This window comes from Pezoporus wallicus, unplaced genomic scaffold (assembly GCF_028554395.1).
Source record: "Pezoporus wallicus isolate ANWC-B61680 ecotype Strahan unplaced genomic scaffold, APGP_CSIRO_Pwel_v1 contig_1876, whole genome shotgun sequence".
Taxonomy (NCBI): Eukaryota; Metazoa; Chordata; class Aves; order Psittaciformes; family Psittacidae; genus Pezoporus; species Pezoporus wallicus.
In genome coordinates this window covers 600,476-626,766 of record NW_026638337.1, presented here as the reverse complement: position 1 = coordinate 626,766, position 26,291 = coordinate 600,476, and the positions used below count along the sequence as shown (strand labels likewise).

General features: G+C 41.4%; 1 protein-coding gene across 1 annotated transcript in view; it reads right to left on the bottom strand.

Moving 5' to 3' along the window:
• Positions 1-26,291, bottom strand: part of MTUS2 (microtubule associated scaffold protein 2) — a 169,697-nt gene that overhangs the window by 41,279 nt on the left and 102,127 nt on the right. The window contains exons 5-6 of the mRNA XM_057410384.1: positions 14,885-14,983; positions 9,603-9,811 (exon numbers count right to left, since the gene is read on the bottom strand). Coding sequence (XP_057266367.1) covers positions 9,603-9,811; positions 14,885-14,983 — 308 coding nt within the window. The remainder of the gene's footprint in view (positions 1-9,602; positions 9,812-14,884; positions 14,984-26,291) is intronic.

Below are 26,291 nucleotides of genomic sequence, written 5' to 3'. Positions count from 1 at the left end.
GGAGCAGTTGGACTTGAAGGTCTTTTCCAACCTAAGCAATCCTATGATTCTACGATTCTGTGATTCTATTCAGTCTACTATATATATATTTGTCTATAAAGGTATCTGAGCTTTCCTTTACAACACTTAGTGATAGCCTCATTAGCTTAACGGACAAGATGTTGATATTTGTATTTGTGATAAACATATACAATTTCAGTTTTATTTCAGCCTCCTCACTTTAGGGTAGCATTCAATATGTATATAATTATACAACATGCTGTTTTTTAATGTCTCTCCGAACAGAATTCTCCATGCTATATATACCAAGGTCTCTTAGTATACTAAGCAAGAAATAAAAAAAGGAAGAAATGTAGCTTGTTTTTTCCCCACAGATGAAATCAGAGTGAGATAATAAGCATAGCTGTGCAGCTTGTTTGCCTCGCAGGCACGCATCAGCCCGGTGGTGCTGCTGAGAACACATACTGCTGCTCAGTTCTGCAGCATCCCAGAAGCACCTGTTGCACTGCAGGGAACACTGGCCAAAGTCAGGTGGGATGAACTTGTGTGGGATGTGAAATATTTATAGCACCCCCTTGGCATAAATGAACATGAACGGGGGGAATATCCTTCTCTGCAGAAGGGAAGCTACTCACTGGGCTCTCTTCTACAGCTCATACAGAACTGTCTAAGCACACAGCAGCTACACACCTCCTGATGTGTGTGGTTTTGCTTCTTGCCTGCTCTCACTATTGCTCTCAGTGATACTGGCAGGACACTGCGTTGTCCGGTCCTTATCCGGTGGTGCCTGTCACTGCTACCCTGTCAGTGATCCCAGGTCCTGCGATGCTCCAGCCCTGCCCCACATACATTCACTGGAAATTCCCATGCAATATTTGAGACAGCAGAGCAGACTCAGACGTGCTTGTGTGTGTGCAGGTGTGTGTGTCTATGTACACAAACACTTGACTATCCAGATAAATCCACAATAAACTAGACATATGGTAATCTCTAAGACTCAGTCACTTTGACTCCCCAGTTTTAATTGGGCTATTGACTATTTAGATGTTAAGCACTCCAGGACACCACATTTATACCATCTGCAGAATGTCTAGCATTCTGTTGGGACAACTGTGGAATAACAGAAGTCTTAATGTCCTAAATTCTAATGAGATAGTTACATAGAGGTCAAATATTATGTAAAAGGAATATATTAAGTCAGCCAAGTGCTTTCTGTTTTTAATAAACCTAATTCAATACAGACAACATCTTTCTGTTCCTTGTTCTGTGTAATTCAATTAAACACAATGAGCTAATGCTACTTAAACAGATTTTATTGCACTGGCAAATAAGACGATACAAATTGATTTTTCAAGTAAAGAGCTCAGGACAGACTCCCAAAGAAAGGATGGGATCCTTCTTACCCAGACAGGCCAGGGCTCATCCACCCAGCTACTAACTACAGTTGCAGATTCTTTATTGCTCCCTTTTAGTGAAAACTTTTTCCAGCTTTGTCAAATTCCTTGGAAGTTATGTATAAAATTTCACATCTTAAATATTTCTGTTCTTTGATGGAAGCAGAATAATTCTTCAGTTTCTGGTGTTTTTAACACTTGCATATATGAACCTTGCACCTATTGTTCTGCAATGAATTGCAAAGTCTTTGTTCTGCTATATTCTTACTAGAAATCTTTGTACAGAACCTGTGGAGAGCAACCAATGAACCCATCACAGAAAACAAAGAAAAATAAAGATGACTGATGTGAGGAAATTGTTTTGCTCTGTCCCCTGCACAAGCAAGGGCCGCAATACCACCAGAGCCTATTACTCATCACTGCTTTCCACACAACTCCCAGTGTGCCACCAAATCTCTCAAACCCACCAGAAGCCATATACCCCATTTGGAGGCTACCATCATCAGAAAAGCAATCCCTAACCCTTATTCTGGTTTATCCAGTATTCTTTTATTTTTTCATTATTCATTCTATGATTATTTCTATTATTCTTTTATTCTGTATTTTTCCAAATGCAGTATAAAATCAAGTCTGTCAATCAAGCCAGTTGCTTACACAGAGATCAATAATATAAACAAAAAGAGAAAATAAATTCCCCTTAACCTGGTACTTGGCACACAGCCTAAATATATTTCTCTTCAAGGTCAACATGTAAATAAAGAGATCTTTAACTTTTAATAGACATTTAAAACCTCTTCAAGGGGAACATTAGAATGCCTGGGGCTATTTCTTATTTATCTTGAAATCTGAAATATTTATGTGGAGCTAACAAAATTCTTCTGCATCCAAGGGATACAAACCTACTGTAATCAGGGGGTTGTTTCAAAACAGAACCCTGTACCAACCTCAGCACTTCCCAGGGAACCATGTCCTTCCATCCCCCAAAACCAAAATTTGCACTGTTTTTCACAGCATTGTCTGATAGAAAGCTAATGAGGAGAGCGGGGGAAGCCAAGAGGTTCCCTGCACTTTCTACCTTGTGTCTTTCAGGGACTGAAGCAGAGCAGACCATGCTGTATGGTGCAGGGTATCTGCAGAAATCTAATGTTTGCTGCTGGTTTGGCTGCAAGGTTGGTGGGAGATCCTTCTGGTCTATCCGCACCTCAGGCTGCCCCAGGACACCTGTATTCACTGATGGAAAGTCCTACCTGGTGATGGGGTAGCAGCATTTGTGTCTTACCTAAACAGACATTGTTGAGTACAAGGTGCCTGAGGGTAGTGCTGTGCAATGGATGGCATTGTGACCTGCAGGGTGAAACACTGAATGTGCAGCCAGGTGCAGAAATCAAAAGCAGTGGCATGCCTCTAGAGCTGCCTAGCATGAGTTATTGCTCCAAAAGGAGAGGTGAAGAGGTCAGGCAGGACCGCTGGTCCCACCTCTCCCAGCACGACCTTTGCCAATGATTCTGCGACACAGCCTCATTTCAGCTACAGCTTGGGGCACTCCCAAGCCTGTGCTGCCTACAAGTTGCCACTCACTTGCCTCCCTGTCCCTCCTTGCTTCCAGGGTCATTGGGTTATTTCCATCAGGCTTAGTACAGCATTACCAGGCACCTACCTCCAAAGTGCTGGCAGTGATGTGCCACAGCCAGCCATACCAGGCAAAGCCAGGCAACGCCTGCACAAATGGGTCCAGACAAGGCATGCACTGCAAAGGAAACAAGCTATGGGGAGAGGATAAAAATCTCTACTGACATCTCAGAAGCAGAGTCCCTCAGACATTCCTTTTTATCACTTTTCCACTTTGCAGTCCCCCGTGGCCAACTGCTGGGTGAAGATATTCTGTATGTATATGTGTGTGTGTGTATATATATGTTTTGGGTTTGTTTTTTTTTTTTTTTCTTGTTCTACTTTTAACTCCTACTCAACTGGAAATGTACAATTAGCATGTTTGGGGCATTTCCTCTGGACACAGCAGGAATAAACATCATTTTTACTAAGCAATTAGTTCTTCACCTGCCATTTTTCTAGCTATGCTCTCACCTGAATTTACTCAAACATCAGCCTCCAGTGTTTCCCCTTAAAACTCTTTTGCAAAGCCTTTGTGCCTGCTCTGCAGCCCCAGGATTCCAGGCAGGAAGAGGAGTTTGCTGCTGCTCCCTTCCTGCCCCTCCAAATGCCCTTGCTCCTGCTGCTCACTGCCTGCTTCCCCTGCGGGTGGGTTACTCACCCCCATTCCTTGCGCCGCAGGACAGGAGCTGAGAAAACCATTGTGTTAGAGACAGGGTTAGCCCGGCAAGTTCCCGCCTCCTGTTTATTGTTTTCCCGATTCTTCTCTCTTTCTCAGGCACGTGGCCCGAGGGCACAAGCCCAGAGAACAGAAAGCTGGGAGACCAGCAGGCACAGGAGTAGGGGCTGCATCTCAGAGACAGAGGTTATCTAATTGCCACGTTTGCAGTGAGGAAGGAACTTGTGCCAGTGGAAGGACGAGTTTTCAGAGGAAATCCTGCCATGAGACCTGTGCTATCCAGGAACACACAGCTAAAATGTGTGGAGTGGGAGGAGGCTGCTATCCTCCGCACTGACATCAGCGCTGATTTTCCTCACAGGCTGTTTTGTCCGCTCACCCCGGTAACAGAGTGCATCACAAATATGAATTTGCTTCCTCCACGGCGCTCCCAAGTGGTGGCAGTTCCCTGGTGTCCCCGGCTAACCGCTGGGCACAGAGGCACGGGGAAATTACAAACACCCCTTAGATCCAGCCCTAGATGAGGGGTGGGTTTTACTGACAGACCTCAAGGGTACAGTGCTGCGAGTGCCTGGCTGGGCAGTCAGAGCAACGGAACACTGAGCACTAAGAGGTGATGCATGAGCAGGAGCTGAGTGACACACTCTGGTACAGAGACGGAGAACTTGGAGGAAATGATCTCCCTACAGGCCATGTGTAGCATACTCTGGTAACATCCAGTTACCCAGAGGATGAGGATTGGAAAGATATTCAGCTGCTTCAAGATTTCTATTCCTACAGCACCTTACCTTCTCACCGCCTGTCTTTTAGCAACCACAGCAAATAAGCAGAGGGTCTGCAGAAATGCCTTCTTCCTTCAGTTCACAAACCCTGCTTTGTTCCTTGGGCAGACTGACCATGGTGGGTGTCCTTCAGGTCCCATAGCAGCTGCATGACAGAGCTTGCATGAAAAGGAGCACTTCCCGATTCTTACTGCTCTTTTACCATAACTAGTAGCCCCCGATTACAAATCTTGTGCATTTCTACTTTAAAAGCAGTTTAGAAAGCCCTAAATGATGGTAAAGCTTCTTTCTGGTTTTTTTCTTCCAAGTAAACAAAGTGGTTTTTTGTCTTGCAATAAAATGGTTTTGATTCATATTCCTAAACTGCCATGGTTTGATAAGTCCAAAATGGAGTTTTTCCAGGATACAGAATGAAAATATTGAGTTGTTCTCACTGCTCTGGTCTCCAGCAGGAGCAAAGAAAAGACTGAACTTGCTCAAGAAAGGGAATCTAGCCAAGCTGTAATAATGATGAGGGAGGGAAGAGAGGCATCTTTCTAAAGACTATTCTTGGGCTAAATTCTAACCCATTTTGCAAATGTTGGGAAAGTAGTACCCCCAAAAGCCAGAAGGTCAGTCTTTCTGATGTTTGCTGGCTTCTTATCACCAGGCACAAACAATAGATATATTTCTCCTACACTCATTCTCAGGCAGTTGTGAAAACAAACCATTTTCATCTCAGCCTGAGATATGCACTTGTATTGTTAGCCAAAATGACTGGTTTGTAGGTGATGGTGAGAAGTGCCAAGCAACTACAACTGTTGCAGCCAGTTTTGCCTCTAACACAAGAGGTCATTGTCATTTGGACAAGGTGGTTACATGACCCTGGGTGGCATTTTTTCCATTCCCAGGACAGAAACATTACTCTGACACAAGCACACACATATCTCAGTTATTTGAATGGGGGAAAAGGTTTTCCTTGTGCATCCTGGATTTTGCAGGACATTGCTATGTGCCTTTCCTTGTCTGGAAGATGTGTTTTGTATACCCACCCAAAAGTAACCCACACTCAGATGTGGAGACAGACAGGTTACTGGTGACGTCTTTCCCAACGTTGGTAGACACAAAGTGCTGGGATGACATCAAGTTCAGCAGTGTTGTTCCAGCTCTCATTCAGGGCATCCATGTGGTACCCGCATTCCAAGCTGATCTGACTGTGCTCATGTGCTGGGACCTGTCCTGAGGTTTTCACCCCTGTGGTGAAAACCACAGTGTGAGGCAAGTCTGGAGACCCCTCTATGCTCATGCAGAGTACAGGACAGACTACTCCAGCATAACCCTTGCTAACAGGACTCCACTTTTCAGCTGTTTGGGCAGGCTGGACCGGCAGAAAGCATTAGCCCGGTTTCCAGAGCCTGGCCAGAGTTTGGACACATCAGCCCTCAGCACAAACATTTCTGTTCTGAGTGTACTGTATTAAAGAGGATTTTTTTTTTTTTCTTCCCTATTTATGTCCAGCAGGATTTACCCTCCAGAATTTGTCACTTTGGGCTGCTATCCTTTAGATGGCACTGTTACCACTTCCAAAAGGGACTGCCGCCCGCCACTTTGCTGAGCAGGGCTGAAACTGGGTCAGGGCTATCCCTGTTGCCGGCTAACGAGCCAGAGCGTCAGGAATGACCCAAGGCAGGGGAAGCCGTTAGTGATATTTGCTCTACAGAGTCTTCGTGGTATCATCTTCATGGCACCATTCCAGCTCCTACCAGCCGGTTGTTCACTTGGGAGTATCCCTCACAGCACAAAGATTTGTATCGACATGTTGAACATCCAACATTAAGGACAAACTCGGTCCGCTCCTCTTCAGAATAAGTTTGAAGTGGTTCCCAAATCCAACAGAAATAATGAGTGTATATCTGAGAGTCTTAACTAATCCATCTGTTAATGAAATAATAATTAAAAGCCACACTGTCCACAGGCACTGCAATCATTACTTTTAATAATCAGCTAAATGCTGATGTCAGAACCACTGCTTTAATACTATTTTGTCCACTGCCTCAGTAATCACCTGCTTTGACTGCATAGGCTTTTCCCCCGAGATAGTGAATTGGTTTAGCTGGCATTTAACGGGTCTGTAGTAAGTACTGCTTCATGTTGTATACTCCTTGATGCCTATTACATGAATCTCACTATTAAGAGCATTTTAAAGTGACAGAGATGATTCCAGGATACCATTCCATAGTGGCCTGGACAGCCTGAAAACAAATCCAACAAAACTCAAAAAAAAAAAATTGTCATGTAACCTAAAAGTTGCTACAGCAAGTGCTTAAATTTGGAAAGAACTCAAACTGCTGGTGAGGGCCAACACCCTTTGCCACATATTGACCCTCTCCTTCTTCAGCTAAGCATGTCTGCTGGATCACTTGCATTGGTGCTTTCCTCAGCTTTGGAAGGAAAACATAAGCAGTGTGAGCAAGACAAGAGAGCTATGGGCATGGGGAGACTCCTACCTCTGTGTAAAACACTGGTCCTTGGGTTGATTTTAACACAGACCAAGCCTTGCTGTTTGGGAATGCATTTTCCAACAGAATTCAGCTCTAATTCAGACAAAAATCTATGTTTTGGGCATTATTTTTGTGTGGTGTAAGTATATATACACACTAAATTAGGCTATGGATGACTATCAGCCCAAAGAGGCTCCCTATCGCCATAGTAGGATTAGGCCCTCTGCTAAGCAGAGTATAACAGCCAGTTGGACAAATCCACCCCAAACTTGTCTGGAATAAAACCCCACCTTTTTCCTGAACAAGCATTATTCCCTCGCCAAACTGCGGCACTACTCAGACCTCAACCATTTTGCCTTCAGGCTTTTCAGGAACAAACACACACAATTGTATTATTTTTATAATGGGAAAAGATTACTTTTCCATGCTGCCGTAACTCAGGGCCAGCCAATGCAATTTTGCTCAAGCTTTCAAACAGTAATGCCATCTCAGAGAATGTCTACAGAATGTGTCTGTGAATGACACTCAAAAACTCAGAAGCTTGTGTTTATGTTGCAGGAAAAAAGACTGTCCAATTACTCAATTCCTTGAGTAGTCCCAGATCATCCCACTACATGCAGGCTCTCAACTTGAGCATTGAATTTAAAAGTGTAGCAGCTTTAGGCCTCCCTGGAGGCCTCAGTCAAAACAGGCAAGTACCTCAAGTGGAAATTCAGATCTCTGGTGCTGTAAATAGGGTGATGGAAGCACTCACCTGCCTCTATTCACTAAAAATGGAGCCTACAGCAGCCATACTCCTCATGTAGATACCACATCCTCCGTTCTCAGTGGGTAACTTCTGGGCTCTCACTGATTGTGCAGCTCATCACCCAGGGAAGCCAGAAGTGTCTTCACCTGGCAGAGGTCCACGTTACACAAGTGTCTTGCACTGCACTGAATGGTGATGTGCACATATATATACACTTCAGGGCAACCAGGCCAGCCCAGAAGGGACTGACACTCAGGCTGAGCACAGGTAAGCAAGTTCAGCAGTGGATCTCAGAAAAATCTACATCTAGTCCTGCTCAAGCCTGAAACTGCTTAAATTCCACTGGTGTATTATTTTTTACCTCCAGGCACTCAAGAGGAGTATGACTGCTGGCCTGGTAGTTGATAGGAGCTGGGAACATGAGGCACAGCTATGCCCAACCAAGACTTGGAGAGGACACTATTAAATAAAGTCCCCTGAGGTGTTCAGCTTAGGAGGCATTTTCAGGTCAGATCTAATATGCACCAACAGGATGAGATTCTCGTCTGCAGCAGCTGTTCTCACTTAAAACATACCCAGAGGAGACAGAAGAGATATGCCCAAGCTTCCAAAATTCCTCCAGCAAATTGTAACAAGGCATGAGATGAAAAATCTCTCCCCAGTGGACAATGCATAGACAAAGCTGAGCAGACACTGCTTTGCCCTTTTTTGTTTTCCTCTGCTTTAACCAAGGAGAGTCCACAGTCAGCTCAAAAAAAAAAAAAAAAAAGAAAAGAAAAATGCCCATCAAGCCCAGAAATGTCAAGAGTGAAGAAAAACAGAGGGGAAAATCCCCTGGGAATGTATTTAAAATACTTAGTATGTTTTAAAAATTCCCTGTTATTTTTCAGCTCAGTGAAGCTCCCCATGGCAACATCAGCTCCTGCACAGGGAAAAGCGTGAGCTACAGTCATTTGCTCAAAGTAACCTTTGTCACTAATATAAAAAAGCCCTAAAAGCTGAATAAAGTATTTCAAAATTTGCAAAGACTGTTTGAATCTGTGTTTTGGTTTTTGTTTTTCTTTCTCCCACTTAATACTGAAAGTTTACACTTCTCTCTTCCAGAAGTAGACCAACAGGCAATCAAAAATATCATCCAAAACTTGGGTCCTTCTGGTGGTGATTGTCTGCCTGTTTTAAAAAGTAGTTGGGACACCAGCTTAACCTGGGATGGTACAAAAAGCACAGGCATCAGGTCTTGTCCTCAGAGCTCAGCTAGATCACTAAACAGCTTTTGAAACTCGCAGTGCCTACAGATCCTTCATTTTATCTCTGGTTTAGTGAATAAATAAGCTTCTGTAATTATTAACCACATTTTATTTATGTTTTCGATATCTGATGGATGGAATCTCCTAAATGCTGAGATAATGTTATTCTAACCTCTTCAGGACTGACACCTCAGTAAAAGGGACAGTGCCTGATCCATGGTGAACAGGAAGATCAAGTAAGTACTGTGAGAAAGCAAATCGTTTCTTTCATCCAACACCTTTAGTTGACTAAATGCATGGATTGTTCTTGCGTTTGTTCACAAGTACCAATGTCTCAGTTACACTTTCCATTCCAACTGTAGCAGCCAGCGAGTGGGACTTCTAAGTTTTTGCATCTGCTTCATTCCTATAAACATCCTGAAACCCCTCTGTGCTTGTGACAAATGTTTTAGTGACCATTATTCCTCTTCCAAGTTCCTGACCTTTGATTTTCAAATATATGGCATCAAATTAGAATACAGTCCTCATAACACCTGTTGCAAAGAAATTACATTTTCTTTGTTCCAATAACAAAGTTTCAATGACTGTGGAATAAATTTGGGCAACTGACTGGTATAAAGGCAAAGAACCTTTGTAAAGTAGGTAAAGTGTCCCTTGCACTTACCTGCCTGAAAAAGTGCTGTGTTGTTATAGCAAAGACATCAAAGCCACAGCTGGCTCTTCTAAGTTCATCTCGGATAATGCTTAACTGTCGGGACTGCTCATCACACTTCTCCTTCAACCTCTGAATGAACTGCTTTTCAGCATCTCGACTCTCTCCTGGTTTGGCGGAGAATCCATTCTTTGGGGTCGTTGGCCTTTGCTTGGGATGTCCTAGAGAGTAAAAAGAAAAGACCATCAAGGTCACTTACTTCATATGTATAGACATGACCTTTATGTATTTCTGAGGCTTTTGGGCTCAACCTTATAACAGAGAAGAAAGGTCTGTAACATTCACACAGATACATAATGACTTTCCAGAAAAGCAAGAGCACAGTAAAATATATTACTCTAGGGGCCAAAGATTAAAGCTTTGCAACAGTCATCTTGCCTCAGGATCTGAGCCTGAAGGTCTGCTAGGAGTTGAGAAGAGCTCTCCTAAGTGTCTTACTGACAGCTGAGACTGTTAGAGGAAGGCTTCATCTCACCTGTGTTAGAAATCTACAAGAATAGAGTTCTGCATCTTGATGTGTGATACTGCTCTTGAATGACAGTGAGAGAAATGGGCACTTCCAGGTTGATATTCACTTTATCCTATTGTAGATATGGAAAACAATTGGATGATATTTACACTCTCTATATGATTTCTTTGGCCACCTGAATGCCAAGCTTGGTGACTTGACAGAGGTGCCAGATTTTCTTTGCCTTTGCAGATTTCCTTTTGTCTCCAAATGGGACAATGTGGAGCTGCAGCTGTCCTTCTCTGAATGCAGAAACAGCATGGGACGCTTGCTATTGGGATATAGCTATTTTTTTTTTTTATCAACATTAGTGTAGTCTACCTTGCCAGTTCCCCTTTCTCTCCCCTGTACAACACTTCTAAAGTTGCAGTGCAAAACAGATACATATAGAAATGCTGCCAGGGACTAGGTAAGGCTGACTGATTACCCCACTGGCTCTGCATGGCTGCTCTCTCTGCACCATAGGTCACACAAGAATTGCTATATGGTGTGCCTGCAGAAATGGGTCCAGGCAGACTTTAGCTCCTCTGACATGCTCCAAGTTAGCTTGAAGCAAGTCTGATCCTGTATAAAGATGTGAAACCACTAGTGTAGCTTGTGTTTAGGATATCAGCTCAAATACAATCTCATATTTGCATATTCGCAATAACTAAAGTTTACTCATGGTAAGCCACCTCAGAGAAGTGAGGCTTTTATCCTGTGTTAAGTTCATATCCTGCTTCAGTCAATTGTCCATTTCTCTGGATATAATCAGCTATGAGGGTGAAGCAAGAAGGGGTAATGTTCTGGTAGTGTGTGGTTGCTCAAGCCACTGCCTGGACAATCTGTTTTGTCTGCACCTTCTTAGCTTTCTGTGAACTCTCCTATGCAAGCATGGTCAGCTGGGCAACACCTTTGCACAGCTTACTGATTCCTTTTGCTACCCTCAGTTCTGTTCAGCTGATGCTGTTTAGCTCATTCCCAAATACGAGCAAAGAATCTCTGGTTCTTTTCCTCAGCTCCTCTCACTAGTCCAGGCTTTTAGCTCAGGAACTGGAAGAAGGATAAAATAGACCCGTGTTCCCATGTGTTGATAGAGATGGTGGATATTGGTCTGGATACAAATGAAAAATGAACGTTTCTGTGTTAGCAAAAAGGGTTGGGTATGCAAAAATCTGAAAAAAAAAAAGAAAAAGGCTATTTTTTTTTTTTTTTTTGGTGTCATAATATACAGGTGCTGAAAAACAGTGCAGAAAGAATGTCTCCAACCAATTCTCAGCAATGAATGTAACAGGGGACAGTCTTCTGCCGTGGATACTACCTATTCCTTTCCCCAAAAAGATAGAAGAATCCTTCCACAGAGATGGATATGACAGTATGAGTTTGAGCCAATTTGTGATGTAGAGCATTGTTCCAGTGGTAATTTTGTCAGATAGACTTTTGATACCTTAGATCTTTATGACTGTGGCATGGGTGTGCAAATGGATCCTTAGGGCAATTTTACTAGTTCAGGCAGGGAAGCAGTATGGCTTTGCCAGAGCAATACACCAGGAGCATATTCCTACTTTTTCAGATCCCAAGCTTGTGTGAAGCCACTGGGAGTATATCTTCTAATTTGCTTGACTATGTTCTGGCTCCAGGCTAAGCTCCAGCAGAGCTTATGTCTCCAGGAATCTCATACTGCAACTGCAAATAGCCACAAGTGCAAAACAGCCTGTGAAACTTTGTGACCATGACTTGGGTTTACAAAGAGGAATGTCAGCTTTTGCAAAACTAACTTCATGATGTTGCAAGACCTAAATAATACTATATGGGATATTAGAGAGGACTTTCTCATTAAGAAAGTTCAACCAGCACAGCTATTGCCTCTATCCATTCTCGGGTCAGTTAAAGACAGTACACCTTTTTGTGAAGGAACAATAGTTTCTTACTGATTCTTTCTTTCATGTAAAGGGGCTCTTAACTGTATAGTAGGTATTACCACAGAATAAGAAATTCAGTAAAGCAAGAGCCATGAATGTCTGTCTTTCTAGTATAGAAGTCTTGGGTTGTTAAGAAAGCATGGTGAGGTTACAACAGAAAGCATAGGGAGAAGGGGGTGTAGGCTCTTGAAATAAAGTTTTAATTAAAACAGAAACCTTTCAGGTTGCTTTTTCTTATATCTTTCTAGCTTTCCTGTTCACTGGAACATTTGAAGTGTACATCTCTATGCTGTCCTTCGTAGTATTATAAGCTGTCCTTGTAAATTAAACTGTTCTATTCTCCTCAGGGATAAATCTGAATTTCTTGGTTCATTTGTGTCTGAAAAGCAGCTTACTAAGCTTATTCTGCCATTGATGTCTCTCCTCTGTTGCTCTGCACAAAACAGGGTATATATTAATGATGCTGGCCCTGATCCTGAATGTCCTTTTTTGCTGATGGTGGGACCAGAGGGGCAGACCTAGCACACACTGAAATTACTGAACACCTTTGATCCTCTTCAAAACTCCCAGGTCTTTTTTATCTACCAGAGTGTTTGAACTAAAGAGGCATAACAAGTGTATACCCCTAATTAACACTGTCCATGAGGATTTGGGTGGGAATGCAATTTATTTGCCTTTTAACTGTCCAATTTCTGACATTTTGGTAGAGAAAGTGAAATTATTTTGACAGGATTGATAAGAAGCAATCTGTAGAGTGACAGATGTCACCATCCTAAAATGGAGTGGAAGGAGAGCACCTGCATCTAGGTATTCCTGCTCCTATACACAGATTTCAGGAATGGTATTGAATGAATAGATAAAATTAAGACCCTTAGAAGACTCTGTATCTCTTGCAAGTCTTCAGGAAGACTGATCCAAATTCTAAAGATCAGATTCAAGGCTAATAAAAATTTGTTTGACAGTCAAAACCCAGAGCTGATTAAAAGGAACTGCATGTGAGGAGGCAAGTCACAGAGGGAAAGCAACCTGGAAACAGCACTCAGAAATTTGAGAACCACATGTAGCTGTGGTGGAGTTACCTGTGGACACATGCTCTCCTACCACAAAGTGTAAATGCTGCATGAGTTTGTGATCCTGATGGAGGAAACCCTATGCTACTGCCCCCTGGTCCCTGCTGCACTCACTCCTTGTCTGTTTAATAACTGCTTTGATTACTTTTTGAAATATTAAATGGGTGAAAAATTGTCTGTCTTTATCGCCTTCTTATTGCTGTTGTTATTTCAAAGAATGCTAAAGGCTACTCTAAAAAAATAAATGAAGATGAGATTTATTTTCCTATTTGAGCTTTACAGAGACAAACAATTTTAGGCTGCCAGAATTTCAGACAACCAAGCTTAAGAAATCCTAAATCAATCTGAATGAGAGAGGGTACGTACTCAACCTCTCATGACAAAGAGGAAACATTTGAGGCTTCATAAATTGGATATGCCAAAAATTTAAGCCATGAAAATCGTGAAGTCACCCATGGAAACGTGTGCCTCCTTAAGACAACACAAATACACAGTACGAATATGCCCGTTTCATTTTGCTTTCTAATTCTAGTGGAAGCATATCAGCTTTGCTGTTACATGCTGTTACAGCCACAATCAGTGCTGATGCTTAAATTGGACTCCCACCATTATAAACCCCGATGAGCTGCTGGTCTGGCACTCTACACAACAAATTTTAATTTGTATATTTCTTGGTGATCTCACCACATGCAAAATAGATAGAAAATAGTAAAATTCAGAGGACAGTACTAAGTTCATCTTTTTAATCTCGTATCTACATAAGGAGAAGAATTTTAAGTCCTGTTGGTCCTTGGAAAGATTAAATTTAACCTTCCATTTTCTTGATTTTGTTGTTTGTGAAGGAGAAGAACAGGGATTGGAATTAGCAAGCATGAAGAGACTCTTGATGCAAGTCATAGAATCTAAAGAGCTGCTCTACATGTTTTATACTTCGCCATCAAATGAAGAAATACGAACTTTTACACACCATAATCAAATACCATAGAGCTGTAGAGATGACAGTTAAATTATTTGAGTCTGAAAAACTAGGTAACAGAACAGAAGAAAACTGCAAACACAATGAAATCAATGGGACAATGCCCACTCATTTAAAAAGCGTTTAGGTCAGCCAAAAGACAGCCTTACAGAAGCCTTTAGGTACCTTATACATTTGTTAATGTACACTTTGCAGACATAAATAGAAATAAGTTCTCTTCACTTGAGTAAATAAACAAATGTATTTGGAAATGCTAAAACCTTGTGTTTGTGCTCAGTATTGAGAAGCAAGTTGACAATGCCCCAATAGCATTCTGAATGTTATTTCTATAGATAATACTCTTTCCAGTTATACATATAAATAGCTCAGGGAATTTAGTGCCTCTGCCCAATAGTAAAAGATGATTCTGAGTAATATCCTATCACTCCAGGTAATTGTCTGAGGTTTCTTTTATTTCACTGTATCTATCTGTTCTCTTTTTCTATAAGAAATTTGTAAAGATGAAAAAAATGTTCCTGTGCCCTTAAATATGTAATAGCAACAAATCTTTGTTTTGAAGGGGAGATGATTGCACAGTTGTTACAAAGAAAACAAAAGTCTATTCAGCTCATGCATTGGTATGATAAAGCCTGCTGTACTCACAGTGAGCTTAATGAAACTTGGACACAATCAATCTTCACTTAACAATAGTAGGTCTCAGAGTTTACTATGTTAACAAGAGCTGCAAAGTCAACAAGTTTAAATCTTGCCTGAAACAGTGCTTTCAGGTTCATAAATACCTGGTGAATGGAGCTTGGTGGCTGTTACTGCTGATTTCTTAGGGGATGAAACAGCTGGTCTGTTAGCATCCTGATCTTTTTGTACTTCTTTCTTCAGACCTGTTTTAGAAAAAAAAAGAAGGTAGAAAGAAATCAGTTTTATAATTCTGTTTGCAATTGTACAGAACTATGTCACTAACGTACACACCAGAATGGCAAAATATAATTATTTCACCAATACACATCCTGGGCTTCGTGCAGAATGATTCTACCCAGTACTGTGTTGTATGCCAACCTGCCACTTCTGCAATCATGACTGCATGCATGTGGCTGAGCTGACATACACAGCACAAAAGAAGATCAGAAGGCCTTACACACTCACTTGGTTCTCCAGCCATCTGCAGAGTCACAAATGCCATTAAAGCACAAAGAGTTACACAGTAGTCCATTCTATCTGTTCTGAGCTCTGTGTTCCCTTTACCTTGATGTGCATCCTCATCCTGGGCTAGAGGAGAAGCTGAGTAGGACTGCACAAAGATGACTTATACAGGATCAAAATCTTCAGGGACACTTGCTGGATGACTGGCTTTCTGTTCTCTCCAAAGCCTCAGCTAGTCACAGTTGCAGTATTAGGCTTATTTTTGATGCATCATTCACCTTCACCTTGTCTGCATGAGGACTTGCAACCAGTGATCTGAGGACACAGCATTCGCCACTCGCCATAAGCCAAGCTTCATATTCTCTAGCACTGTCTCTTAGCATTCAGAGTGACTTCCAGCTTGAAGAGTACCTCTGTGAGGAGCACATACACACACACAAGCTCTGAGCCCAACTATCTGAGGGAGGATGGCACAGGAGACCATCTAAGAACCTCTTTGATTCCCTTTGGTCCATCTCAATTTTCTCTGCTGTTTGTAAATTTGACATGTTGAGGATACAGGTCCTATTTGTGATTAATACTTTTCACAGCGATGTGACTGAGGATATAAATTTCCTGTGTCTGCCACCTACTACACTGTATTTTACTGAAAAGCAGGACATAAAATAAGTTTATGGTGGCATTTCATTACTACGGAGCAAGTGAAAGCAACCTGAGATGGGAGCTCTGAGACAAAACCAGAGCTTGTTTAAGAAGGTATAATTTATAGAGTTACAAATTCAAGCATTACTTTTTCATGGCAATGAGGCCTTATTTTTAATGTGGTTTTCAAAATAAAAATATGATGTGCAAATGCCCCATATACCAAGCTCCTCCATGAATTTTGCTGTGCAAATGTTGAACAGACAATGGTAGGGAAAGTGAGTTTTCCTTATGCTTTCAGTGGTAACAAGAGGCATATAAATACTTTTGTTTTGAGGCATTTTCAGTGAGGAATACCTGGGGAATTAGTTCAGGCTGTTAGCCTTAAGCACAAAATGAGGAACAATTCTCCAGTTAGAGGTCAGTTAAAGAAAACAGAGCAAAGAAGCAAAGAATCCAGCAATCACCACCATTCTGCAGAGGGCAAGGGGAGGTCTGCAGAGAGCAGTGAGACTTGCATGCAGGTGCAGATGGTGCCACGTGGGAGAGGTGGCTGCATGGGGACATGAGCCCTGGGAAGTGGGACATCAGCAGAACAAAGGTGCAAGGACAGGAGAGTAGGACTAATAACAAGGGCAGAAAATGAGGATAACTGCCCTTCTTCAGTTTACAGGATTAGGAGGGCTCCTGAGGTCTGGTAGGGGCATCAATGCAGCAACTGGGGAAGCGAGGAAGGGTTGTGTAGCAAGGGAAAAGCCAATGCACAGTGCAGCCCTCCTGGGAAGGGGCTGGAGAGAATTGCATGTGGAGCTAGTGGTTATTCAGCTTCTCCTTCATATGTAGAAAGGTCCTGGTGGCCTCTTTGTGGCCTTCCTTAGCAGAGAGGGATTTAGGAAGCATGCAGCAGGCAAAAGAAAAGACAGTCCACAGGAACAAACTATTATCATTCTGCTAAGCTCATCACCCACAGGGATATCTTAAGGGAAGAGCCGTCCCTGGCATCAGACCTCAAATAAGAGCTTGTTCCGAATGTTTTTCTAAAAGGTGGGTTTATTCTTCTACTCTTTTGAAACAACGACTGCTGGTTGTTTAAAAGGGAAACATTCAGAGAACATGCTGATTTCAAGGGAAGTTCCTGTAGGGAAAATTAATTTTTAAATGAGAGGAGTTTGGGCTCTGAATTTGTCATTTCGCAGAATTCTAGAATTTTAAGTTTAAAAAGATCTGTAGGGGAGCACTGGCATGATGATCAGCATAATGCTGTACCACAGGGTATGCACAGCAGGAGATTATGTAGTTCAGTCTTTTCTACCTTGAGGTGTACTAGGAGTAACTCAAAGGTTATAATGTACATACAAAGTCTGATGCTCCACTGTAACTCAGGAAACAAGACAGACATTTCAGTTGCTATTACAACTGAATGTGTCAAATAATACTTTGACTGTCATATGCATTTTGTAATATTAAAAGGTGTTGTGCATGCACTCATAAAACCACAAAAAAATGTAAAATGAGATTATGAAAGGAAATTAGGCACCACAGGTGTATATTTCTTGAACCTGCAAACTGTTTTAATTTTGTTCTAAATTTGTCTTTTAAAAGGTACATTAACTCTAACCTGGAACAAAATTTACTTCAAATTCTTAGTGTTATTGCCCACAGGCTTGAAATGTGTAATTCCAGTTAGCTCTGTGCTAAATGCCCATACATCACTTTTTATACCTGCAGGCTGTGTAATCAAAGCTCTTAGCACTGAGCCTCTCCACACAAGGCTCCTGGCAGAGCAGGAAGAACTACTAACTTCCAGGCTTCCAGAAACAGCTTGCAAGATTCTGCCAATGCCTTCCTCTATTGGAGCTCATGGAGCAAGGAGAAGCCTTTCCAGTAGCCAAGAATAAAAGCCACAAACTACTAACTTTCATATGAATTTACATTCCATCTAAGGTTACAAATCTCCCAATGTTTCCTCTCTTTTAAAAACTGTACCTGTATATAGTAATGGATATTTCAGGCCATAAGATAGCTGTGAGCATCAGTAATTGGTCTTGTTTCTACTAGTGTGGTTACAGCAATTGCTTTAGAAAATGCATTCAAATGCACAGTTCTGTAAACAACACACATAGCCTGCTTCAAACCAAACAAAAGGAGAAAAGTCAAAATCAGTAGAAATACAAGGCAAAACACTCCAGACGTGTTAAATCCATCACCTGGAGAAACAGCAGACAAACGAAACCACTTCTTCATTCCCCCATCGTTGCTGAATGTTAGCCTAAGAACCAGAGCTAAAGATGCCTTATCTGAAACATCTTCTCAAGACCTGCTGCAGAATGAGCACTTGTATTTGCCTGTACCTTTCTGAGTCTTTAAAAGGCAGGACAGTGGGGTAGGCTTCAATTTAGTTTCACACTTCAGACTGAAAACATGCTAACAAATTACGCATTGGGTATTTTCTCCAAAACAAATCCCAATATGCTGTAGACATCATTAACAATTCAGTGGGACTGGCTGCATTCAGTTGGATTCCAGCTGTTCTCAAGCGTATTTTCCAAGTTAACTAATGCAGTCTGCAAGTTTAAATAAACCCAAGGAAGTGTTTTCAATCACTCACAAAGAACCACTTTGAGCTTTCTTCTGCCTTTCCCCTTGATACTCAACTAGTTGCACACATTGTTTGAGACAAGATGAGCAAAGCTGACAATATGTATTCTGTACAGTAAGAGCAGTCTAATTCTCTCCAGAGACTCTCCACTGCCTGTGATCTGTAAGACACTGAAAGACTTTGAATAAATAAGTAGATGTAGAAGAAAGACCACGTATTTGTTGAAGTAGAAACTGCTAACTCTTGTGCTTTTCCCTTTGTGCTTGTTTTAAATTCAAAGTCAATCTGATAAGAAAAAAAGAAGGACAAGGATTATTCCATTGACTCATCTGAAAGTGATTGCTCTCTTTCTGTGTTAAAAAGGAAGGTCTCTTTATCTGGTGTTAAAAAAAACCAAAACACTAAAGGCAAAAATAAACCTGACAAAACATTCTTTGGACTGAATAAAAAATCTCAGGGCAATTCAGAACATCCAACTTTAGATGCAGAGTTAAAACAACCTCTTCATGCCATTTCACATGTATCCCATGACATTTTATTGTTGCTTCCTCACACAGTTGTGCTACACCATGTTTTAGACTGGGTCCCAGGACAGAGTAGTTCTACACATCCCTATGTTCAGTACAGCAACAACCTGAGTGTAACCCACTGCATATTCACTATTCTTTTAATGAAAAACATTTACAAAGGGTAACAAAGTGGCTGGAGGATCTCCTCCCTTCATCCCTGCAAGAGCATTGGTTCTTGCTTTTCCTGTCTTAGCTGATCTTAGCTCATCCCTCCGCCTCTGAGGTTGTGTTGTCTGGATTTTGCGGAAGCTGATTAAAACAAGTACATTTTACCTTTTAAACTTGCTAGCGAGAGCTGTAATAACACCGACTTCATTTTTCATCTTGACTGATTGCATTTAACAGCCTTCCCTGTTACTTATAATCTACTGGTACATGTAAAAGCACAAGAATTGACTGGGTTAGATTTTTTGAACAATGTTTTTGATTGTCTTTGATTTAATGAGCCAAGTAGAAATAAACTGCACAAATGAATTCCTTATTGCTATTGTCATTGCTCTCAAATTAGGAAGTTTCTAACGGGGAAAACCAGTCACTTTTATATGAGGTAAATATTAAAGAAGAATAACAACCATGCTGAGATAAGTATGCTGTAACACGCACCCCTCAAACCCCACAACACAGAAAATACAAAATCCTTTAGCTCTCTGATTTCATAGACCATTGGGTGACCAGTCTACTCTGGTGGACAGAGCTGAGGTCTGAAACAAGCAACAACCTGATGCTCAGGAATTCGGAGGAGGACTGCAGGCACAAACAAGGAAGTCTAGAGGAGCCTTAGTACGCTGAAGGTGAACCAAAGTTTCAAGACAGGAGGGTTTAGAGATACCAAGCTGAATTTTCAGTTGGTTTCTATGTTGTGAGAGAAGGATGTGGCTAAACAAAAACAGAGATGAAACCATAGAGGAAGGTGTATTACTTGAACAGAATAAAATTATGCAGAGCTGATCAGATGTAAACCACTTCTCAAATCTTTAAATACAATGATTGAACCATACTTTCTTTTCACTTCCTGAACTGCATGCAAGTTCTGTTGACTTTGTGGGAGCCATGCACTCAGCTCCCCAGCACAGACCTATCTTTTAGCTAGACATTTCTGCTCATGAGTCACTCCTCCTGAATGTGCAAAAGAGTCCAGAGCACTAGAAAACACATCTCCCTTTGCCTCCTCTGAACAAAACCAGATCTCCCAATCTCCTCTCCTGACTTGTCCTGTCATGTGCCACACTTTCTTGGCCATCTTGGCGGCCCTCTACTACTCTAATTCCAGTATGTTACACTGTTCTTGTCCTAGGATTCCCCAAAATGAACAAAGTTGTGAGTAGCCACATGTGAATAAGGATAGGACCTTTGTTGCTGCAGGCCACACTTTCACTAGTGCAGCCCAGTATGCAGCTTGTCTGTCTTGTTACAAGCACACATTGTACACTTAAGTTCAACTTGCTGTCTAGGAAATTGTTTTTTCAGAAGTGGATCTTAGCGGCACAGTTCCCAGTGGAGACCTGCTTTCACCTTTAAACAAAATGTAAAATAATAACAGATATGGTAAATATTACTTAGGTTATTACTGTATTTCTCAGGGCAAGTAATATGATTAAGTGAAATTAAAGGACCTGACTCGCTTTTTCTAGTCAAGTATGCTCTTTTTTTATTTTTTAAATGTTGACAGGCATGTAAACATGAAAGGGGTATAATAACAAACTAAAAAGGGCTGCGCAACACACTGAAACCTGATCAAGTGTAATCTTTTCATAGACCAATTGAAAGGCTACCAGTTCATGTCTTCAAAACAATCTGCGTGGCAACGATCTTCCACTGCTATTGTCCTATGACAGAATTTTTTTATCATCTGAATTACTGCACAGCAGCAGCTATAGGAGTCCGTTTTCATTAATCAAACATGTTCTATTCCCTGTAGTCCAATTTATTTGTCAGGCACTTTCCTGTGAAATATCAGGAGTATAATCTCTCTTGAGAAGTCGTCTCTTTTTTTTTATAATGAGAATTTACAGCACAAGTGATCTTCTCAGGTAACATCTATCACATGAAAGATTTAATGTGATTTTTATTGGTTATTTTCCACTCATTAATATAGATAGATATGTTCATTTGTGAACTAATTTACTATTCAGGCATGGTTAAAATTATGTGCATCTCCGAAATGCAAATATAATTCTTACATCACCTGATAATCCACTGTTTCACAAATATTATTAATATTGAAATCACTGCCATTCTTTTTGTAAAATACTTTTTCCTCCTTTTACTGCTGTAAGATATGCTGTATACAATACACAGCGTCCATACATTTTAGCTGTAACTGTGGAGTACACTAAGCACTTTAGTAACTGCAATGTCTTGCACAGGAGCTTGGACAGATGCAGTATGTGTTTATATGCACATATGAAACATCAAGCCCTATAGCAATTACCACTAGGTGATTGCTAGGAGTATTGTACATGGAATATCTATCATATAATTCTACAAATACACAGAATATACAGAAAGAATCATTGTGGTTTCCCTGCTTTTCAAAAGCTTTATTACATGGCTGATTTAAGCTCTGCCATTGGGCCAGCCTGGCCTTCTGACTTTGACTGAATGAGACTGGTGACTTCTTCAAATGCAAAATTCACCCCTAGGTTCATGTTATTGATTCACTTTTTCTTACGGGAAAATGTGTTCCACTTTCAAGATAGTGTATGTTTGCTCTGTAAGTCCTTTCTGCACAGGGTCTTACCCCCATGCACAAGGAGGGGTACGTGGTACAAAGATACATAGCTAAAAGCTTCCATCCATGGTGGAAACCACCTCTGTCTCCTTGGTCACAGCCTTTGTGCAGTCTCCTGCCCTGGGGCAAAAAAGGAACAGGAAACTGTGGTGGTTTAGTTCCTTCCAACCATGACTCCATGGTGAGACTGGGCCGCTGCTAGTTCATCTGTGTTAAAACTGGGCTGAGATGGAGGATAAACATGTGGCACACCAACCATCCGTTTGTAGATGTTTTCCTCATGATCCAGCTGCAAATAAGAGGTAAACAACAAGCAGCCTTACCAGGCTAAAGCCACTCTTTCCAAGAAGGGACTGTAAGATGAGTTACTTCTTCCCAGGCTACCCTGGCAACCTGGAGCTGGATATCTTAATACACATTAAAAAACTGGGCTGCTAACTAGGAACACGATGAAACATGATAAGGATAAATCCCAGTCCACCTAAGACTTTCTGAGATGTATTGCTGACACTGAGTCTTCCCTTAAACATTCCTTTATCAAGCACATAAACTGAAGGACTGGGAAGGTTGTTCTCTACATCCATGCAACAAAAACTTGCATCTGGATCTCTTTTAACTACATTCCCTGTGAGAACAAAGACTACCTTCAATACAAGGGCATCCAAAATGGTCACTGGATATAAAATAATCTGTATGATTCATGGAAGAACATCTTAAGTGATTTGTCTTTTCCATTGTTCCATCTTCCTACATCATGGTTGTTCTTCTCTTGTTCGGATTGTCTGTGCAAGCAATTATCATTATGCAATAGTTTGGAAGAATATTAGACTTTTATTCATTCCACTGTTTTCAAGGCATTTCAACCCTTCGGTCCAGAGCACTGGTGAAGGTGCTGCTGTTGCAGTGATGAGGTAGGCTGCCTTCCCAAGCATGACATTCATCATCTTTGTTACATGTCAGTGTCAGTGACCCAAGGAGTGTGTGTGTGGTGGATTAGTTTTTAGCATATCTTCAAACATATTTGAAACATTGATTTTACCTCTCTCCTACCCTATGATGTCCACCAATGACAGAGTTGCCCAGTACGGACTTGTAGCCTGTGCCAGTGATTGCTCTTTCCATTTTACAATGGCATTAAACACAGTCCTTTTACAGTGTCTGCACATGCAGACTTTTAACCTTTACATCCTCTATCTGCTGCAGGACATTCTTTTGGGGACTGGCCTTTTCAGCACACCCATGAACTTTTTCTGCCATTCTGACAAAATTGTAAAGGGTTTTTGTTAGATGCTTTTGTTTGCCTGTGATCAGAAAGCCCAAACCAATATGAACACTTTGCTGTCCTTTCTCCATTTGCTTCATTTGATCTGTAGCATCTTCCTCCCAATTTAATAGAGTTCAATTTTTAAAAAGATGGGTTTGTGCTTCATCATTTAAAAGATGTGCAAAACCGTCCAAAAGATACCAAACCAGAAGATTTTTATTCTATATGGCTCCCTATCATATTAGGATATACAGACAGCATTCATATATTATTGCAAGAGAGACAGTATCAGACTTGCTAAAACCCCTTGTCTTTATCACTGCTTTGATTTATTTCCGCTTTTGCTTCCAACAGATACTGAGCATAACGAGAAACCATAATTTTAAAAAAGTCATTTGACCACAGATACATCTACTGCTACTTTGGCTCATATAAAAATTAAATCAGAGCATTGGACTAACATAGTTTCTTTTGCTTCTGTTGGTTGTACGTATCAGCAACTTCCTAAACTTGCCTGTTCAGTATCTCCTTCTGACTGTTTGCATAGCAGAGCCAGGTACCCCTACTTTATACATTTAGTTTCCTTCCAGAATAAAGTAGGCAAGTTTTAGTTCACCTTACTGAGTCTCCCTATCAAGACTAGACTATAAGCTTAGTCAGGTGGTGGAAACGGTCTTCATACACTGCTACATCCAGTCTTTGCTGGTACAAAGAGAGGTGCCTTGCTGGGAGGAGTCTGGGCAGGTGACTGGAGCCCCTCAGAATGGTAGAGAGTAATTTCAACTCTTTTCCAGTTCTGATGGATCTAACATGCTCTAGCAGCATCCCTCCTGTCTCTCTGCTACTCTGGCTTGCATAAGCAAGCATGTGAATAAATCACATCCCTGGTGTGGAAAGTCCATGGTGGGCTGCTGGATTGAAACCTGACTCCTGTTTTGCACTTGGCTGTGGCAAAGATTAGGAAACATGAGCAGAGTCAGACTAACAGCCTTGCAATGAGAAGAACAAATCTGACTGCTCTCCAGTGTAAGCCTGAACACAGCACATCCTGCATCAGGCATACCTGTGTACCCATGCACCCACAGAGACAAGGACTGAACACAGCACTCTACAGCCTAGCGGGAAGAAAATCCAATTCAGAAGCTATACCGCTTTGTCTCCAACAGGCCTATAAACTCAGACACTGCATGACATTAACTGCACATTACAGCTCCTCACCTACAAGCTCACTTTTGGCAAACTTGAAGCATGGGCAAAGAGCTTTCCTTTGTGTGCACCCACAGAAGTAGACATGGTTCCTGGAGGGTTATACAAAGACAATAACAAATGCTCTGAAGTAAACTACACTGAAACTAAGTGATGAAACAGAAAACATCTCTTGACAACCTCAGGACAATGAGCAAATTAAGGTTATTTAACAGGAAGAAAGTTGGAGAACTTCTCACAATTCTTTATGGCCTTTTATTGTTCAGCTTTGTCCCCAGAGGAGTAAAATCCAGCAAAAATTAGTCTTTTATTTAAAAAACTAAATAATTTCCTAGATTAAAATTCCAAATTAAAAGTTCACTTTAGCTTTCTGCCAGCCTCAGTAATTATTTTTCCCTTCAGTACTTATGCCCTGATGTAATGGCAAACACTTTCTGGATGCCTACTGCCTGATCAGTATTGTTTTACATCAAGTTGTGATTTCTGCTCTTCTGTGTGTGTCTGAGATTTGGAGCATGTGGAAAATCAGAGGTGACAGCCTGAACCATTTGATTAGTCTTGCCTATGATAGATCTTGTGCTCCACATTAGCATGATTGCGTATCAACCACCATGGTTCCAGCTCATTTGAGTGCTCCAAAATGGAAATCTCCACGGCAAGGACTCGTTCCTGTGAGGCTGCACAAGTAGTAAAAGACCCAGATCTTCTTGCCTGTGACAAAAGAAGCCCAGCGGCCAGAGTTGCTCCTCTGCAGAAACTTAAAATAGCCCTTTGAAGCTTATCATGCCAATGCTACTAACTGGGGGAAAAAAAGGCTTTTGCTGGAGATGTCTAGGGGCAAATTTGATACTAATCAAATAGTGCTGTAGCCTGAAATGGCATAACTTAGCTAGGGACCAGAAGAGAAAAAAGGAAGCTCAAAAGGAAAGGGAAAAAAAAAATGAAAAAGAAAGAAACAAACAAAAAAGCATCACCTTTGATCAGTATTTTCTGTTCATAGATAGGGTCTGTTTCACAGAGTGAGTACAGATGATAGAAGTAAACAGTTTTCTGACAGTAAGAGACACTCACCCCTGTCTGTGTTGGACAAAAAAACACATCCTCTTCCCCCCTTGTCTTTCACTTAGCTGTACTACATAAGGAGAACAGTGTCAGCTTCATCTTCCCTGCCAGATTCTCTAAGGCACTGATTATAGCAGTAACTGCTTTTCTGCATATGGTAAGTTAACCAGGTGTGTTTGGTTTGTGTGGCAAGGTTTAGGTAGCAGGGGCTACTGTGGTGGCTTGTGTGAGAAGCTGCTGAAAGCTTCCCCCATGTCTGAGAGAGCCAATGCCAGCCAGCTCCAAAGACAGCTGGCCAAGGTTGAGCCCATCAGTGATGCTGGTAGGACCTCTGGGATGACATACTTAAGGGGGAAAACTGCTGTGCAGCAGCAGCTGGGAGAGAGTGAGAATATGAGACAAACAACACTGTACTTATAGCAACCAGCCAGCCTTGCTGGTTTTTCTCCCCCTGTCCAGCTGATCAGTGATAGAGAAGCTTGGAGTGCACCTGGTGTCCAGCCAAGGTCATCCCACCACACCAGGTTAAACTATCTTGAAACTGGGTGTCCAGAACTAGTAATGCATAAAGTCTTTGTCTCTTATTTTGTACTATTTTTTTCCTTCCCTGTTTCATTTTCAGTGTATGTTATCAAAGCCAGTAGGACATACACAGAGATGAAACACTCTGATGAATAAGAGCCAGACTGGATAAGAATGGTGACTTATGCAAAATTCTTTATTTTGAAATCTAAATGTTAGATCTAATCTGAACTTGATGGAATTTCTGTACTCTTACTGAAGCACTCTCTTTTTTAAATCCTTACTATTCTGTACAGGCATACGCATCTCTTTACTGAAGACCATGAAGAGGCCTATCCAAACTGTCTTTATAAACAAAAAACCACTGAATCAGAAAGTCTGATTTGTCTTTCTGCATAATGTTCCCTCTAAAAAGGCAGACATGAAGCTACAGTATTTTAGGGACAGAAGTAGA